The sequence below is a fragment of the Convolutriloba macropyga genome, unplaced genomic scaffold (assembly GCF_964194025.1).
Source record: "Convolutriloba macropyga unplaced genomic scaffold, txConMacr16.3 SCAFFOLD_1369, whole genome shotgun sequence".
Classification (NCBI taxonomy): Eukaryota; Metazoa; Xenacoelomorpha; order Acoela; family Convolutidae; genus Convolutriloba; species Convolutriloba macropyga.
Window position 1 is genome coordinate 1 of NW_027450833.1, and position 20,599 is coordinate 20,599.

Here is a 20,599-nt window from a genome sequence, read left to right on the forward strand (position 1 = left end):
CTCCCTCAAAGGAAACTTCTTGTGGTCCACAAATTTTGCTTCTTTATTTTTGGTATGAACACATTTCTTGACGCCAGTTCCCCAAAAATGTAACGGTTCGTCTAGATAATTCATTAACTCTTTAACTATATCTGATCTGTTGTTTTTAACTGTAGCGCAATTGCTGACCATCCAACAAAAAGGCATCGTTTTGTTCCACTCGACATATTCCTGTTTAATGGTAGCATAACGCCGTGCTTTGGATCGTGTATATACATTTATGTAGGATCGCTCCATGTCTGCATTGCGTGATAGACCAGCAGACCAGTTGAACAAATGATTGACGTGTATGTTTTCTATTTTAAAGTCACTAAATCCAATCAACGAAGTAGTTTCTTCCCTTCCCTTTTCTTTAATATTATAGATTTAGCTTTGCAATTCAAAAACACATAGAAAACAAGACGGCTCGTGCTAGTTGCACAAAGAGTTAAAACATAGTCAACAAAAAAAACCAGAAATGATCATCTAAGCCTTTGTTACAAAAAGTGGAATCAGGAAAAAGGTAAACAGGTGAATTAATGAATCACATTCGTAAGAATGGTGTAATAAACAATAGTCCAATCGGAAAATTTGCTGATCGTTTTCTTCATTGTTTGCCAATTTACAATTTAGTTCATTTTCTTGCATATAGTGATTTATTTTGATTAGCGTTGTATGCTTTCCCATTTAAATCTATTGGAACATGATTGGTTCTCTCCGCTTCATATTTGTCCAATTACAGTTAAATTAGGATTTCAGTATAAATTTCAACAAGTTGATTGTCTAATTGACTTTGACGAAAAATTTTGATAAAATTGGATAAAAATCTGGCCCAAAATTGGATACTTTTCAAAAAATTTCTCGGCTTTTTTTCAATTTATCTTGAATTTTTTGCATGGTTAATTTATTGAACAATCTTCCTACATTTTTACTTAAGAAGCTGATGTGAATTCACATTTGACTAACCTATCGATGTTGTTTCTTATATATGAAACTTGATATATTTTTTATTACTTAACTAACTTTTTCTTTTTTCTTAAGCTTTTTCGCTATGTGTCTGTTTTTAAAGAAAAAAACTCAAGTTGTTGTATTTGCAATATAAAGTATTTTTTAATTATTTCAATAATACGATAAACTGATTGCATTACTATAGAATTTAGAAGATACTGCAAGAGCAAATGGTACTTTCAGAGCGCATATGTTTCTTAAAAATGGTTCAAAAATTGTAAAGATATGTTTTTCCTTCGGCCATGCTACATTTTTTGAAAAATTTTCCTGTTTTTTTCTGAAATTTTGTTTTGTTGGAAATTGTAAATAAGTCAAGCAAAAGTTAAACTATGTGAACAACTAAGCGGTTTTCAATGGGCCATATTGACCAAAAAGATAAGTTGGGGGGACAAGGCATTTTGAAATCTTAAACTGCTTTGTGAACATTCGCGACAATTGTTAGTTTTTTATCATCATATATTTATTTTGCTTAATCTCACCCATTACTTCTCTCGAGAAATTATTAAAACTTTAATTTGAAGAGATGCCACAAAATGACTTGTGGCATAGTTGAAAAATTCAGTGCTTTCAAATTGTTGTTGACGACAAGAATTCAAAGAGAAACTTTTAATTGCTTAAGTTGTTTTGGTGAACTGTTACTATGGTCATGGGCAAACAATTTTTGTACAAAATCTCATCAATGAAGAAAAACTAACTTCTTCAAGGCCAATTTTATCTTGCTACAGACTAAAAAAGCTGCAATATGTATACGCAAAAAAATAGCTTGCCATTTTTCCAATGTGCGTAATTATCTGTCTACTAATGCCCCTAAGAATTTTTTGTGTTGCTGCATCGAACAAAAAAATTATGCCCATCTGCATAATTGATTAACGCTTGGTAAGACGCCAATTGTGCTGAAAAACAAAAGAAGTTTTAATTTAAAAAGAAATAAGAAACATTTTTTGCTAAGATCTTGCTTGTTTGAAGAAGTTTCGAGGTTCTACTTATAGTCTTTTGAGACGTAAGTACTTGTATATGGTAACTTTACAAAAAAATATTGTGAACTATATTATTGTGAACTTCTTCAAGCAAACAAGCTCTAAATGAACTATGGCGGACGTTATCTAGTGTAGTAGTTCGTTCAATAAAAGGCAAAAACAAATCAATTTTATTGGTAGCAGTGGTAGACATTGTGCTTTTCTGCACTGAGGATGTGTTTAAGCTTTTCGTTAGAGAGAGAGAGAGAGAGAGAGAGAGAGGGGAGAGAGAGAGAGAGAGAGGGAGAGAGAGAGAGAGAGAGAGAGAGAGAGAGAGAGAGAGAGAGAGAGAGAGAGGGGGGGGGGGGGAGGGAGGGAGAGAGAGAGAGAGAGAAAGTGGTAACCGTTGTAATTTTAAATAGTTTTTTTTGGTTTCGAACTCTCCATTTAATAATCTTTCTATTGGTATGATTTTTATCTTTTCAGAATGCTTAGATAAGTTTTTGTTTTTGGCTAAACAAAAAAGTTGGCCTGTAAAATATAGTTAATTACTTTGAAAAAGTTGTAAATTATATTTGCTTTGAAAATATCCTAACAATGGGAACCAACATAGCAGCACACAAACATACGTGAAATACCCAACTTCAACTTTCTTCTGGAATTGGCAGGCATAATTTCAAATGTCAATTTCGTGGAATGGAAAAGAATTATTCTGCCACTATTATTATCATTATTATTATTATTATTATTATTATTATTATTATTATTATTATTATTATTATTATTATTATTATTATTATTATTATTATTTTCATTATTATTATTATTATTATTATTATTATTTATTATTATTATTATTATTATTATTATTATTATTATTATTATTATTATTATTATTATTATTAAATTGACTTGGTACCCGCGATGCGGGAATCACTTTGTTAATTAATTACAAAAACAGGACCAATTAACAGGATACTGATAGTATTTAAAGTTCAAAGCCTTTAAATTTCAACAGAGAGTTCAGCTGTTTCCGAAATAACACTGTTGGACATGTCCAGTCAAAAGTTGAGATTTCATTTCGCTGAGGGGAACTTTTGCATATTTTCACAACTCTCAAGACAAAATACTCCTCCAATTTGACTGATTTCGTCCAATTTGACTGTTTTGCTGCAGAACGGTTATGGCGTGGTCCCTTGAAAACTTTTCAATAATCATCAAACTCAAGGGCAGTATCACAGTTGTAAATTTTGTTCAGCATAAGAAGAACTTTTCGAACCAAAAGAAAACTGATTGGCAACAAATTTTTGTAAATGAGGCTCTAATTGTAGTCACTATCTGTAAAAATTTTCTTATTCAAAGCCCATTTGAGCGCTCGTCTTTGCATCTTTTCTAGTTTTCTGCAGTTTGGCCAATTCGAGAACCATACATTTGACGCGTAAAGGAGAATTGATAAGATGTAACTTTTGTATAAACTTACTTTTACTCTCGTATTTGTAGAAAAGGGAACGTTTCTCATCAAGAAAAAAGCTTTTGTTGTGCCTTTGATAGCCGTTGACTGATATGACTGTCCCATTTTAAATTATTAGTAATATCTATACCAAGGTCATTCACCGAAGATTTGTATGTAAATTCTGTATCATCTGCATACAAGTGGACACTACACTGATCTAACTTTTTTACATCAAAACATATAGCTTCAAACTTTGCATTGATGAATTCCATTCTGTTTTCTTTTGACCATTTGATAGCTTTGTTTAATTAATTTTGTAGCGAAAATAAATTCAATTGACTTCTAATAATTTTTGTGTCATCGGCAAAAAGATATGTGCTGTTCTCCATTAGAGACGGAAGGTCGTTAATGTACACAGCAAACATAAAAACCGCAAACAATGAACCCTGTGGACCACCACTCGTAACAGTTAACTCTGACGAATAATCATCTTTAACATACACGCACTGCGTTCTATTTGATAAATAATCTGCAAATAACTTGAGAAATTGGTTATCAAATCCAAAATGCATAAGCTTCAACAAAATTGCATTGTAATTTATTGTATCGAACGCTTTTGCAATATCTAGATAAATGCTTAAAGCAGACTCTTTAGCATTCAAACAACGAAAACATTTTCCACAATACTGGAGCATTTGAGTGATTGTAGAATGCTTGGTCCTAAACCATGTTGGCGATTGTCTAAATTTTTCAATAAACGATCCCTAAATTTTCTATACAATAAGTTCTCAAAAATTAGGAAAAGCGCGCACAACATTGACACTGGTCTGTAAATTTCTATGTCACTTCTCGACTCTTTTTTATGCTGGGGTTTAATTATTGCTTTCTTTCAGCTCTTTGGAAATTCTTGCTGATTTATAATTTTGTTAAATATCTCAGTAACAATTGGGACAATGGCAGTTGAAAAAGTTTTTAATAAAATTGGGTGCAATTTATCGTAGGACTCAGAACCCGAATGGCAACTAAAGATCATTGATTTTACTTCACTCTTAGTGAAATACATATCTTCTAGACAAATTGTGGGGTCTGCTGAAGCGAGAGGCACTGAAAGAGGGCTCGTGTCATCTTTGAAAACAGATGCAAAATGTTGATTGAAAGCAATGACAATTTTCAACGATCCAGAAATACTGTTTCCAGCACATTTCATCTTGGTTGGCATACGACGAAAACTCTTAATATTTTGAAAAACTTCTGTCAAAGTTAAACCTGCAAAGGAATTCAGCTATACTGTTTTATCTAGTTCAAGTGAATCAGCTAAATTCTTTTCAAGCCTTTCAATTATGTTGTTGTCTTTTTGACGTCGTCTAGCTGTATTTAGAACATTTTCTGCGTTAATAGAATGACACGAAAAGTAATAAGGAGCTTCCCTTCGCCTTCTCGTTTTATGAGGAATAAAGGCCGTACAGCAAAAGTTGATTTCATCATAAAAATTTTGAAGTGTGTGGTTTATATCTCCAGCTGCGGCATCAAAGTAACTGAATCTTTCAGCAATTTGGGATGACCTGCTTTTTGGAAAGAATAAATTGATTTTGATTTCTCAACCTGGCTGCTAGAAAAATTTACTTCAGCGCTAATCATTGGGTGATCGGAAAATTTCGAATGGATCTGAGCAAAAGAAATAGTGTCAGGGAAAACCGCAAGAAAGCAATCATTTTTAACGTTTTTGTCCTCTATGAGAGAGCAAAAACCGTATTTTCGAAAAACCTGGCAAAACGTTGTTTCATAGGCATTATTACTGCTCAGAAGACTCCAATCAATTCCAGGAAGGTTTACATCACCTACTATGGGCACATTGATGAGATCTAAATCGTTTTTAAGAACTTTTTCATGAGCCGAACTAATAATGTCTTGTAAGTAAGTATCAAACAATTCTACTTCTAAGCGATAGGGCGAATCATGAGCTGGATTGTAAACATTTATAACCATTGTTGCCTGCTCTAAATTGCAAAAGAGATCCGAAATTGCAAAGTCAACAGGAGATTTAGTTTGGATTACTTCACTGTGAACATTAATTTCTGTTTTTATGCCAATTACTACAACTCCTCTATGGCTACCATTACATCGATCAATTCTACTAACTACGCTATAAAAGTTTGAAGTAAAGACACATGTGTGATCAACTCTCGAAACAAACCACATTTCATTCAGACAGATAATATCGGGTTTATGAACTCTGAGATGAATATCAAGGCTAATTCTTCGATTAATATTCAGCGAGGATCTACAGTTTAAGAACGAGATTTTGATGGCTGGTAGTCAGGACGTATAGGCGTTTTGATCTGTAGGCAATTGAACACTATTAGGGTTAAACTTTTCACCGATAACTTTCCCTTATAAAATAACTCTTGACCTTTAATGTAGAAACTGTGTTTTTCGTAGCCAAAATTTTTTATCAGATTTGTCTTCCGCTGATATAGTGTTTTTTCTTTTTTGTAGTCCTCAACGGAAAGAAACTTTTTTACGACAACTCCAGAATCTTTTAACTTTGAAACAGATAGGAGGATTGTTCTGAAAGTCCAAGTATTATCAATTTTCACTACAACAGTTCTGTTCTTCTCGATTACGAGTTTCCCTAATCTGAAGCAGTCATGAATTACGACGTCTTTCAGCCCCATTATTCGCTCGAAAATAGATACTACTTGCTTTTCGTCTGTATTCTTTGCTTCAATTCTCGAAATCTGGTCTTGATTCTCCTGTATTCCAAAAATTATTGATTTGTCGCTCGTGTGATTTTCTGATTGTTGATTATATTGAGGTTTTGGTTGGCTATTTTGCTTCAGAGAACCCACGCTGCTCTTTAAGTCTTTGATTTCATTTTGAAGCAGCTCAATTTTAGCTTCGCAAGAGTTTTGTTTCAATTGAATAATATCATTTCTGATTTCAGACAATTCTTGTTGAATTTGTGTATTAAGTGAATGAATATTATCCGACAAAGAAAAAATATCGGCTTTTTTTACTGGAAGTAGACCTTTTCGCTCGCAATTTTCACAAGACCAACTTATGCCCTGAATTTTTCCTCAAAAACTGCCAAAATGCTGTTTGGTAAATTTGATAGGAATCTAATAAAATCTAATAAATCGGTGTATGCATTAGGCTTCGCTTTTTTGTTTTTTGTCATCTTGAGAATTGCATAAAAAATGGGCGTTGGGGAATGGTTTCAATTGTTTTCACAGGCAAACCGCCCCAGAAAATTTCAGGGGGGGGGACAGACTGAGTTGCTTTCACAGTTAGAACACCCCGGAAACTTGGAGAAAGAATAGGTACGATCTCACCGGAGAACTGATATTAAGCACTTCGGCTAGCCCCCGTAGACCCAAAAAAACTACACTCCACTTGTAGACCAAAAGCACTTCAGCTAGCCCCCGTAGACCCAATTAAACTAGACTCCACTTGCACTTCACGAAACAGATGTTAACAAAGGTGTGTAATTTTTATTGAATAAAAATGTTCAATTTTCAGGTTCAAGAATCCATCAATTCAGCAACTCAATTTCATAGCACGTCCAAACGAATCTAAGGTGCACATGCTTATATTGTTAAATAACTGAACTAAGTCGAGAAAAAGGCAGCTTTCATATATTTCAATTTCTCTCAAAAATGTTTGGATTAACAATGTGATTTGATAACCATCAATAAAAATGCAACCACAAAACCGGCTTTCAAAAATCTTTTCTGAACAAAACATTTGGATGCTCGAGAAGTTGATTTTTTTTCATACTTGAAACAATGAATTGCGATTTTGAAATTTTTACAACCGCCAACAATTTTCTGGTATTGGCAGCAGGAGTGATTTACTGTGTATCCATTATAAAAATGATCTGAATCTTTCCATTTCAATACTAAAAGTGACTCAGTACTGATTCATATTATCTCAAGATTTTTTAGTTTTACAGAACGACAAAAATGATTTTTTCTGGGTAGTTGTAGAACCTAAATATTAAACCTTGAAGGTGCATAGTGCACGCAAAAATTTTCTTACTCTGCTAGTTTCTTCGAAATTTTCACTCGTATCTTTAACCGCTGCTCCGTTCTCAACAACTGCCAGTTTATCTCATTTACTTGATAAGTGTCGCCTAACCTATAAACACGTATTCACGTTTTACTTCTCAAAATTGTTATAAAGCAAACAGGTAACAATTTTAGAGCAGCATTATTGTGGAAGGCAGGAGGAAACAACTTTGCACCTGTTTTGTCTTGATGATTCTAAACTAACAGCCATCCAGATCTGATCGCGTCTTCTGACCTTGGAAGATCTCTGCCACTTTTTGCTAAATCTTGACAGGCCCAAATGGCCCATGACTGAAATGCCGTCGTAATGGTTTATATCTTTAAGCAGATTATCACTGTGTCCATCATAAGTCACAGTGCATTGAAAGTTGAAACCACAATCTGTGTTATCGAGTCTAGTTTGATAATTTCTGGAATCATAGCTGTAAATGAGAATTGACAGATTCGATTCTTTAAAAGAATCCGATTTATTTTGAAGCAAAACAACTGACGATGAAGCGCTGCTTCCTGACAGAGTTCTGCTGTTTTCACTGCTAGATTCTCTCGGCTGTCTGTTCGCGTCCCTGTAACTTCTAAAATCAAAAGATAAACTCGATAAACATGAGTTAACAATTACTTCACGATCAGAAATTTGGCTCATTTTTCGATCAATTTTGACTGCTTTTTGTCTAAAACGTCATGTAAAGAGGAAAACAGCATCAAATAACGCGCTAATATCTGATGCGAAGTGGAATGAAAGATACAAATGTTTAACCTGGACGACATCGTTCGGTTATATGATTGTCTGACCGCTGAACATTATTTTAATAAAAAAATTTCTTGAATTTAATTTGAATGGAATTGAATTTGTGGCGTCGATAATTTCTGTACGATCAAATATATATGCTTCAACAAGGCGGCTCGGTAATGTGCGATGGCACATAAAGTTCCGACCCCGCCCATCCACAATTTTGGCATAATTGTCTAGCAAATGAGGAACAGATAGAAAAACCCAAAAATTATTTTTTGCGAAAAGTCTTTTTCAAAAAATTCTGTATGAACGATAAGATAGCCTCCAAAGCAAATAACTCAGTGGAGTTAAAAATTGATGCATTAGCTTGATGTAATATGTCAATATTAAGAAAGCGAGTCAAGATGAACGTCAAAAACAAACAACAACAACAGCAACAAACATTATTTACATCAAAAAATTTTTTTCCCTCTTAAAAACTAAATTTAATAACAAAGTCAACATACCGTCAGATAAACCTAAAACTAAACAAAAATAACTAATAAATCACCAGAAACCATGTGCGACCAGTCCATAAAAAGGTTTGGTAACAATTATACAAAAAAGAACAAAAACATTAAAGTGAAAAATATAACTTATTTTTTTGAAACAGTTAACTTCAAAGTAATAAATACCATTAGGAATCAATTAACATTACCACAAATTTACAATTACCACTGTTTCTAGAGAAGGGCATTAGGACCTGTCCTTATTCATTTTTTAAAGCGGCTAAAATGAACAACAAAAAAAACAAACAAAATTTCAATTGAAACTTGCCAGAAAACGCTGCCAAAACCCTCGAGCCATATTTTGTCCCTCAAAAAATATTCGATTGCGCCTTCATCAAACAGCTATAAAGTAGTACGTGGCCATTCATTAGTAAGACTAGGTAACAAGTAGACAAAAAAGCGAAGTGCTAAAGTATGAAATAATTTCAATTTTTTTTTCGAATAAAAATTACATTCAATGTCATAAAAGGCATTAATTACAAACAAAACTATTTGAATAGGGTCGTTTATTCAAAAAAAGGAAGCCCTCGAGACCTGCAGTTACCCAGAATATTTCTCGCATCTACAAAAAGAACGTCAAATAAGACAAAAATCAAATTAATTTACATTTTTGTGAAAAACCGGTGTCGAAGCCACTAAGGTCATAACAAATTCATTAAAAAAAAAGATTTTGGGACACCAATCCCTTTTATTCCCTTGACACCCATGATGTCATATTTGACCTGTAATGAAATAACGAGATTAGCTAACAAAAAGAAACATAAAAAGAACAAAATTGCGAAGTTAAAAAGTTATTTTTTTTAATTTTGGAAAACGATTGTTTTCAAAGTCATGAAAGCCATCAGCTATTTACTAATATCAGAATATCGGTTCTTCTATTCTTCCACGAAAAGCCAATGAAAGTTATCACTATGCAGGAAATTTCATACGACCGAAACAACAAAGTATAAATGACAGTTAAAAACAAAATTAAAAAATTCAATAGATTTCTTCAAGAAAGAGGCGTCGAGGCCGTTAAAACGATTATGTATATCATTCAGGATTTCAATATGTTCAATTGTGCTTTATTTTTAACGCTAATAATGTGACAAGAGAACTGTCAATAATGTGATAATGTGACAAAATTCGGAAACGTGAAAAACTGGCAAATATCGAAACAAACAAAAATCTGAAATCTTGTAGTATCAAAGCCAGAAAACAATAACTTCAGGCTTAAAACTGCAACCGAGAAGAAATGTTAAACCAGTAGAAAGAAGAAGCATTCTTTTTTTGCAGACACTAAGCTGGAAGTTGAACAAATTAAGAAAAAAATAGAGGAAAACTTAATTAAGCCATTATTTATTGAAAAGTCAATTATTTTTAAAAGAAACGATCATAAACTTTCAAGTTAAAATTTAAATGGATTAGCTTGGAGCTTTTTAGTAAGCAAACTGGTTGGACCTATCACTCCTGAGCATTGATTCGATATGTTCTGTTTTTTATTTTTAAAGAAAGGGTCCTTTTTTTTAAAAAAAAAAGACCGACTGATTACAACCCAATTTCTTTGGGTGGTAGCAGTCCAAGAATGGCCCAAAACAAGCCCTGCTATTGCTTATTGTCCGTTAGGAACATTTGATTTTCGAATGTTGCAGATATAGATAATTTGTTAGTTGAAAACTCAAAATAAGTTCTGCATTTTTGATAATCAACGAGTAAAGTTAGCAAAAAAAGGCAAAGTTTTAACTACAGAGCACTCTCAGCGTACTCTGAAGTAGAAATAGCCCCCCTCTGAGTCTACAAAGATTGTATGAGTGTTGTTTGGAGGTGTACTGTCGGCAAACTTAATCAAAACGGACTAAAGTAGCTTATTTCGTGCTGTTTTTGTTGAAAAAGGCTAAATTTTGAAATATTTATCCACATTTTTTGACCAAAAAAATTAAATCAAAACAATGAACAATGCTTGTTCGTCTTCAAAAATAAAATCAACGACACTATTTTTAAAAATTATAACAAATTTTAGCAAAATTGACGAAAATTTAGGCAAAAATTCCGGAAAATGTGAATAAAAACAACGGGAATTCACTCTACTTCTCTGAAGTTCTCAGAAGAAATTCAAAATAAGAAAAGCCGAGAAGATTTTTTATATTTAAAAATAAAATCAACAACAATTTTTTAAAAAATGTTGACAAATTTTAGCAAAATTGGCGAAATTTTGGTCAAAAATTAGCGAAAATTCCGTAAAATGTGAATAAAAATCAACGGAATTCACACTATTTTCACAAAACTTTAAACCTCGATAACTCCCTGTAGAAAACGAAAATTAAAAAAATCTTTTTAATTCCATATTCTACGCTGGACGAGCTTTCTAATGATACCACTCTCAACTCTCTACGATGAATGTATCGATCGGCGAAAATTCACTGAACAAAAAAAAAAAACCCATTTGAGTATATAGTTCCTCCCCCCTCAAGAGGGTCGGAACAATAAAACTTGTATAATTCCTAAAGGCGTGATTTGATAATTGTGATGAAATTTAAAGGTAAGTTTTGATAAATGATAAAAAAATATGACGGTTCAATTTCAAAAAAATTGTAGGTTGTTGTTAAGCTGAGCAATGGTGAAATAAGCATTTTTCCAATCATCCAAAGAGAAAATCTGCAGGACTGTGTTCCGAAGAAAACCAACAAACAATTGACAATTGGTAACGGTATGATCCACACAAAAACAATTCGGTGAAAAATTAGTTGGAAAACAAATCCGAATCCTTCGACTCAAAAAATCAATACAGTTTTTTGGGTTAAAAAAGACAAACAATAGATTTGGAGAAATATGCAGAAAATTTGTGTAAAATTAAAATAAAATAAGAGCGATTATTTAAAAATAAACGTTTGTGAGATGAAAGAAACGATATATTTTGCTAGAAAAAGATCAAAATAAAAACCAAGAATATATGTGCGTGAAGGATAAGAGCTATCCAGAAAAACATTAGCAAGGGCATGATTGGACTCCCCTAGACAATATTCAGGTGTGATTATGATTTATCCTTTGTCATAGGTACCTGTTTTAACACTGTTTTTGATTTAGCCATCAAGACCCAGTCAGACGATAACCCACCAGATTTCTGTTCGCTTTTCTTACCTGCTTCTTTAGTTCGTTCAAAAACTGTCTTGACCCGAAATTAACTTTCATTTAGACTTAATAAAACTCACTTTTGATATTATGATATCATAATTTGATCAACTTTTTTCGAAACAAAAACTCTTCGAATTTACTCATATAACAGCTTTTGAAAATTTGGCGTTTTGAGAAAAAAACATTACTTTCATTTTTTCTGCAATATATTTACCCTCATACCATACTTTGACCCTTGCATGAGAGGTGTTACTATATCATATACCTTTTGCTCTGTGAAGGCCTTCTGGCGAGGGGCTGGTAGCAAAATTTTTTCACTCTGGCTTAATGCATTTAAGAATTGTTAGGAATTGAGAGCATCATGGAGCAATTTATGCAAATTTTTCAAATAGTTTTTCAGAATTGAAAAAAAATAAAAATAGGTCAGAAATAATGGTAAGAAAAGTATAAGTACAGCTCGCCAGTTATCAACCAATGGCCCGTTAATTAGCAGAATTTGGGCAAAATTTTACACAGGAGCTCGTCCGTTTAATCAAAAACTCTTTTTTGTACGTTTTCAAACGCCTATGTTCACTAACGCACACTTCGACCCGGGAAACCTAGTTCAGTTTATATCCCCAACTAAATGGGGTTGGCACAAAAAGGAAATGTTTTATGAGAAAACAAAGTAAACAAAGTTAGAGACATGAGCGAGAAACGGGACACAGTAAAGATCGGTCACAGTGAACGCTTCTAAGAAGAACTTTCCTTTAATACATGGACCCAGGATAGGGTTCTCGACCAAAAACATGTATGGGCTAGATTGGCTGTACTGTCTTTATTCGCAGAACTCATCCTGGGGAACTATACTGACCTCGCATGCATTTCATGACTGGTTGTGCTGTTGTCGTTCGACTTGGATAGCCATTGATGTGCATTCATTTGTAGTAAAAGAAGGAAAGATAAAAGAAGGAGAACATAATGCCATCTTTTGCGACATATGCATTTTTTATAGGTCAACCTATTCATTTATAGTGCGTCAGTAGACCTTGATATATTGCGACTTCTAAACAGAAAATCTGGTCAAAAATTAAAGTGCAGCTTATCGTTTGAAGTTAACTCGTTTTCTGAACATTTAACAGTGAGGAATTGACAGCTTGGTACAATAAACATTTTTTAGTAACTATAGTTGGGAAAATAAAACAAAAGAAGACCATATAGTGAGGAAAAGACCATATAGGGATAATGTTTCGCCTCTTTGCCGGGAGTTTTTCGCAGGTGAAAATTAAGTCAGCTGCTTTAAATTGTCTCTAATAGAGGGAGCTCTTTCTCCTCAGAGCTGCCAAAAATTGACCATTTGAATAATTCACAAGGGCTCAATGCAATTCATACAATATTTTTGAAGCATATGCACAAATGGCTACATGCAGCTGTTTAAATTTCATTGATATTAAAATAATTTAGCAGCTTCTGGTTATGCTTATAAAGTGTAGAGTAAATATGATTTCTGCTACTACAGGGAGAGATTGAAATAAGCTCAGTCAGCTGCTGAACTGCAGAAAGCTGCCGATTTCTGATCCTGCTTACAAAAACTGTAAGCCCTTTTTATAAAAGACGTCCACTTGACTGCATGCAATTATAAAAAATATACGGTAGCTAAAAATTATTATTTATGCTCTTATACTTGACCATTTTCTCGTATACGAGGCTAGATCTACAACATTTCGCATCTGCCCTTTGAACAACAAACTTACTGAGATTGCCGTACCTATGCTTCAAAAATTTAATTTACTTATTGTCGAACGTGAGGCAGACACACAAACACACATACACACAAACACACACACATACACACACAAAACAAACATACACACACAACACACACACAAACATACACACGCACATAAACTCACACACATCTTTGAGAATTTGTTTAAGTTTAATGGAACGTTGAGAAAATTTGATGTTATATAAAACTGTCATCCTGAATCTAAAAATTTTTTAAACTAACAATAAATTTCAGATGTTGCTCAGATTTTTATCTTTTCAAAACTTATTGCTTGAAGAACAACATGGACTAGAACGCTGTTATTACTCCCACTTTTTTTCGGAAAAAAGTGAGAACTATATGCGAGCCCCCCTTTTTTCAGACAATTTTGCGTTCGTTGAGGTCAGGTACCAAATTAAAATTTTCTGTGTAAAATTTCATCACAAAAATATTTTAAAGTGTTCTTATTTCTGCAAAAAATGTATAAGACCCATAAATTTTTGGCAAAACTTTGTTAGCCACAATTTGTCCTTCGCTGATACTTTCGCGTATTTTTTTTTCTGTAGAACCGAACTGTTCAAAGTAGATCCAAACATAATTCTTAATCCATCTCGATCTTTAGGTCTTCGCTCATCGGCATTTAGTAGAACAAGGATAAACAATTTAAAAAAAATAAATATGCGCAAATTTTTTGGGCAAAAACAGCAGCGTTAAGCTATGTCCTAGGGGAAACTGGTTGAGCACTAATAAATAAATATCCGTTCGAATTAAGGCAATTATTCGATAAATCGTGGGATTGTAAAAAAAGACGAAAAAGTAAAACTTTTTCATTTTCCTCAAAACTTTTGAATTTTAGAATGGGATCTCATACTGTTGCCGAAATCCGGTAGGCAGTTGCTTCTAGTTTTTTCCCCCATTCTGTCGTTTTTCTCTTCAAAATGAAACAATCACGCTTGATTTTGTTTTTAGTAATTTCCCTTTGTTTTCATTTAGCACATGATTATGAATCATTGTGAAATAAGTCTGTAAGCTCAATAATAGTAATATAGACTGGTTGTCAAATTTCGCCCATTTTTGGAACAGAGTTTTTCAGTTCAGGAAAAATAACTTTGATAAATTCTGGTGGAGCCCAAATAGTCAAGAGCTGGGCTTAGATTCTCTTAATCGGCTTTCTTCAGAGAAAAAAAATGATTAGCACCGCTCATTAACACATTTTAAAAGTTTTGCATGATTAGCTCCATTTGTTGCATTCTTCAATTGTTTTGATACTCAGGTGAAAAGCACAACTAGAAAAAGATTTCATTAAATTCAATTTTAAAACGACCTGCCAATCCCCATGAATGTTTTATGAAAATTATCTGTGAAAGCGTTATATATTCCCAAGTTCTAAAACTTTCTTCATTTTGCTCCGAACATACTACAAAACCCTTGAAGTTGAAAACCAGTTTGCAAACATCAGAACATCGTTTTTTTTAAAAAAGAATATTTTCGAAATTGATTGCTTCATTTAAAATCCGTAATAGCTGTTTCCAATATGCAGTTGCAAGTTCTAGAGCATCATTTGCCGATTTGAGCTTTTCAGTCCCTCATACTACTTCACAACTATTATGTGCTTCTAAAAACATTTTACCGATTATATTGTCAAAAAAAAAATTTCTGGAATTATCTCTTTTCGCGACTTATTTTTCGACGTATTCTCTCGACTTATTTTGTCAACTTATCCTCTCCGCAGTATTTGCTGCGGCTTGCCTTGTGTTTTGCAAATAATGTTTCGGCTTGCCTTACCAAGCAAAAGTTTCGGATGCTCTATTTTGTTAAAGCTTCGAAGTTTGTTCCCATATTTGTGAGGTATCTCAAAAACAAGGTTAAGAGAAACATAATAGGTTTTTCAAAATAATGATTAATTTAATTTCAGCCGCCTGGCTGTAAATGTTTAGGCTGTCTGACATCAAATATTCATGAAAAATTATAAACCAAAACAGTAAGGAATTGCTCATAATTAACGAGCTGCATTAAACAAAAAATTTTGCTTTTGTAGCATTTTTTATTTAAATGTCAAATTAGCTCCTGAGGAGGCGTTGTTTTCAATTTTTGTTCAAAGCCACTGCATATGACACAGTTTAATTAACAAAATCACAAGACGTTGAACCCGGGTCATGGGTCACCGTGATTCAACACAAAAAATTTGCTGAGAGATAAGAGGTGCAGAAAGATAGGAGGTGAATTTGGAAATCTTTGTAAGATAAACGGTGAATGCGTTCAAATTCGATAAGTTCACCGCTTAATTTAGTGGTGAAATTACCTAAATTCGCCGCTTAGAAATAGTTCAAAAATATGTGAGATAAGCAGGGAATGGGATGAAGTTACAACGTTCATCTCGCGCTTCTCTCGCGTTCTCTCACTCTGTCGCCTTGGTTTTAAATTCAGTTCGTGTGGTACATTTAGACAGATTGACAGTTTTCGAAGATTTTAATGCAAATATACACAAAAGTGGAGAATTTTTGAAAGCTTACGTATTAAAGGTGATGAAATTATGTCAGACAAGCGGTGAATTTTTGTAAGATCAACGCTAGGAAGCGGTGAAATTTTGTAAGAGCAACGCTAGGAAGTGGTGATTTTGTAAGATCATCAACGCAAAAAAATAGGAAAAATATGTAAGATAAGCGGTGAAAAGTTATTTTTTCATCGGAAATTTTGTACATAGTTTTGCAATGAAATGTGTTGAATGCGGTGAAGTTACGTAATATTACCGCTAGAGAAAGCCGTGAACTTACAAAAATTCACTGAAGTAGATATTAGCAAAACTATACCGCGGCGATCTAGATATTTTAGCGGTGAACTGTGGTGAATTTTGTAGGTTGATCGCTTACTCTAACGGTGAAATTACATAATTTCACTGCATTTACTGCATTTCACAGCAATATTATGTACAAAAATTGTGGAGAAGAAAACTTTCCAGCGCTCATTTTACATATTTTTCCGACTTTTCCCCGACCCGGGAAATGGAAATGAGAACTCTATACCACGCACGGGATCATGCGAGCTGTCTTGTTTGTTTGTTTTTTCAAAATAAATTTCTAATTTATTTTCAATCCTAAAAGGAATGTCGGAGCCAAAATGTGTCTAACACATTTCTGTGTCTAACACTTCAAGCACGCAAAATATCTTCTCTATCTATGAGTTCATTCAGTTATTTTATTCACACTGTTATCAAATTTAAAAAAAATATAGAAGACTAAATGCTGAGGTGTTTTGAATTTTTTCTTCATACGTCCTGTAAAAACGGCTCAATATTCCAACCCCATTTTGTGCGGAGGGGAACCAAATGCTCAAATGTTTTCTTTTGTTCAGTCAGTTCAGTGTGGCCGATCGATATATTCATTGTAGAGAGTTGTGAGTGGGTGGTATCACTAGAAAGCCCGTCCAGCGTAGATTGTAAAATTTAAAATTTTTCCAGTATCTGGTTTTTTTTCTATGAATAATCGAGGTTCCGACTCTTTATTTTTTAGACTGATTTTGTTCATAATTTTAACCTTTTCCAAAATATAACTTATGTCACTTTTGCCCAATTGTGTTACATTTTTTATATTTACAATTTTTAGTAACCCCGAAGCAATATCGAGGCTGTTTTTGTCGCACTGTGTTTTTTTAGAATCATTTTTTGTTTTTGCCTTTTGTGGCCGATTGACGTATGTCTTGGTTTTTCTCGTGACGTTCTGGTAAAGTATAAGTTTATGGTTATGTAAAAAAAATTACAGATTTGAGTACTTTCAAACTCTTCTTTCTAGTAAAAGTTCAGCCATTATTTAGTTTTTTTTTGTTTGGTCACAAATTTCCAATACTGAGAGGTCACGTGATGTTCTAACGAGGTCCAATGAATCAAGAGAATGTCACTTTTTACTTTATACGTTATCGATTACTTTGAAACTTCTGCCAACCTCTGCTCTGAGAAATGAGTGATCTTGTTGATTTTAGTACTGGAAAAAAATAAACTCAACAATAGTGATAATAGCTTAAGATAATAACTCGGGGCTTCCATGACTCGACACTTAAAATTTCAAGAAAAAATGAAACAACCTTGGATTCGTTCTTTTTTTTGTTGTCTTTACCGTCCCAGTGGAGTTCCCAATGTTTATTTGTCTATTATCGTTATCGGTTTGTCACTCTTTTTGTTATTTTGATTAAATTCTGTTGTGTACAATTTGACATATCCGTTCTTCTGATTGCTTAACTGACTTTTTTGTCAAAAGAAGAATAATTGAAACTTCTGAAGCTGTCCCTTTGAAAGCAATAGTTTTAAAGTTTGATTCATAATAATAACAATAATTTTCAGTGTTTCTTCGACGTTTATATTTTGCCATACAACAAGAAAACCTGATTGTGCAAAGCTCGAATTTGTTTGTTTTCTATTAGTAGTTTTGGTTATTGGAAATTTTTGTGAGTTATTTTTTGGTTTTCAAATTTTAACTTCTGAGATTGCTAATTTTTGTTATATTCGCATACATCAGATGTTATCATATACTAGTTTACTTTTTAGGGTCAGCCTTTACTAAATTCTTCTTTCAGACCTGACAGACTCACGCTAGACTTGCTTGTGATTATATAGATTGGTTGGCCACTATTGGAAATTGCTTGCTCAAACAATTTTAATAAGTGAATGCTGAGGTCAGTTTTTTTTTTACTTCTGCTTTCACTAATAAATTTAAGTCGAGCTCATAGAGTCTAACAGAAATGAATTAACAATAAAACTAGCAAGAATGCAATTCAATAATAATGATCTTGAAACTTTTAGAATTTTACTTTTAGAACATTTGTTTGAAAACGGTAGAGAAGTTGATTTCTGGATCTCGTTTTTCGTTGTTTGGAGAAAAATAGTTGTTTATTTGATCAAAATGTAGTTTTCATTATCTTAAGTGGTATTAGAGTTGAGTTCATCTATTTCAATGTTCCTTTCAGTGAAATAAAACAACTACATTTCATTCGTTTTAGCATTTGTTACACATGTCTGTCTTTTGTAAGAACATGTCTCAGTTCAAATTTTGAAACTTGAACTCCTGAGAATAGAAAATGCAATGTTGTTGTCTTAATGAAGCGTAATCTTCTTGCCTGATTTGTTTAACCGTCACATAAGGAATTTTTTATTTTAAATCTGTTTCTCTCAAAATACTTTAAATCTGTGTTTTTCTCAAAATACTTTAAATCTGTGTTTTCTCAAAATACTTTAATTTTTCTTCATTTTATTTTATTCGGTTTCGTTACTATGTTCCAATACCCAAATATTTTTCGATAGTCTAACCGGTCTTATTAAGCCAAGATGAAATTAATCTTAGAGTCCAATGTTGTCTAATTTTGTCAAACTATTTGTTTTAGCACTTCAAACGTCTTTTTATGCAGGTATGGTACAGGTCTGTTAATTCTGAGTCCAGAAGGATCTCATTGATTGCGGTCGTTAAAAAAAACTACGAATGACGGTAGTTGATAGTTATTGTTATGACGGATGCCATTTTTGATCCAAATTTATTAGTGATTTCGGACCGTTTACAAACTGATATTCGTTTTCTTGACCTGTATTCTTTAAGTTTTTTATAACTCAAAAACGAAATGGGTTTGAAATAAAATCTATTTTTCAATTGGTCCCTAAACTAGCTTTAAAATCATTGCCTTTTAGATTCGTAATTTTTTTGTCTTTCATTTTTGCTTTTCGTTTATTTTATTAAGGCTTTATGATTACAATTAAACCCATCAGGTATTTTATTTGTTGACCAGTCCCAGTTTTTTGAAAATTAAAAAACACATGAACGTTTCCTTTTGACAGCGAATTTGACTTAGTCTGTTTTCCAAAAATAATAACATAAAGTTTAAAAAAATTTGACCTTTCGTAATTGTGGTGTCAACTCGTATACTAATCTACTAAACATGTCTTTAGCGAAAATATATTTGCCTCCTGTGCTTATAGTGCTTTCAACTTTTGGAAATTGTTGTGTGTTTGTATTTAATTTGCTAAAATTAACCGCTGCTTTATTCAAGATCTTTTCTGCTCAATGAATCAGCGTAGGTTCTGTTATATGAAGCCTTAACCATTTTGGTAGAGGAGTCCTTCCATACGGGTAAGCATGTGGTATTTTAATCTTGAACTACTTCCTGATTATAAGGCTTGAGTAATCTCTATTTGTATTTGATCTGGTTTTTAAATACTCAATTTATATTTATGAGTGTACGTGTAAAAGTTTTTTTTTTTACTTCTGCGCATACTTATAAATCTAAATTGACGATTTATAAACCTATTCGAAAGTTTGTAGGGGTTAGTTGTTTCCTGAAAGACGTTAAAACCTGAGATTTGTTTTCAAAACGGGATGGATTTTGATTTTGGATCTCATTTCTGGTTGTTTTGTAAAGTTAGTTGACAGCTTGATAAAATTGTTATTTTTCTGTTTGAGGAACTGCTATAGAGTTGATTTCATGTCTTGAAAGACACTTTATCTGTTAGCAAACTGTGCGAAAGCTAACTGGCGTGCGCGTGCAAACTAAACCTCTAAGGTTTCTTCTGTATCACACGTATCTGATATGAAATTCAAGGAAAAATGCATCATATTGGGCAAAAATTATTCGTTCGGTTATTACAAATTATGAAAATTTTACGGCAGTCTACCATTCATAGGTACCCTATCCAAGACTATATTTATGTATTGTTCGAGTGAAAATAAACTTTTTTAAAAAAATTTCATGTGGCTGATAAGCTGCGCATAGTCAAAGGAATGGAAATGAAATTAAGGAGATGAACTATGGTATAACGTATGACCTTCGTTCTTCAGATTTGAAGATGGATAGGTATTTGTCTGTTATATGGCTTGACAATCACATCAAGAAACTGCTTTTTTCAGTTTTATCATAAACATATTTACCTTACTGTCTCTTACAACTTTGAAATTACTTGTCACTTGCTCTGAAGATATGTGGTCTG

The 20,599-nt window shown here is 33.0% G+C and overlaps 1 protein-coding gene across 1 annotated transcript; it reads right to left on the bottom strand.

Annotated features, from left to right (window-relative positions):
• Positions 1-16: 16 nt before the first annotated feature.
• On the bottom strand, positions 17-13,343 carry LOC142356189 (uncharacterized; the record flags this gene model as incomplete). Its single annotated transcript, XM_075408146.1, has 3 exons — positions 12,745-13,343; positions 7,679-8,074; positions 17-349 (listed from the first exon to the last, which is right to left on the bottom strand). Coding segments are annotated over exons 1-3 (884 nt in total), but the record flags the coding sequence as incomplete, so codon positions are not given.
• Positions 13,344-20,599: the final 7,256 nt, after the last annotated feature.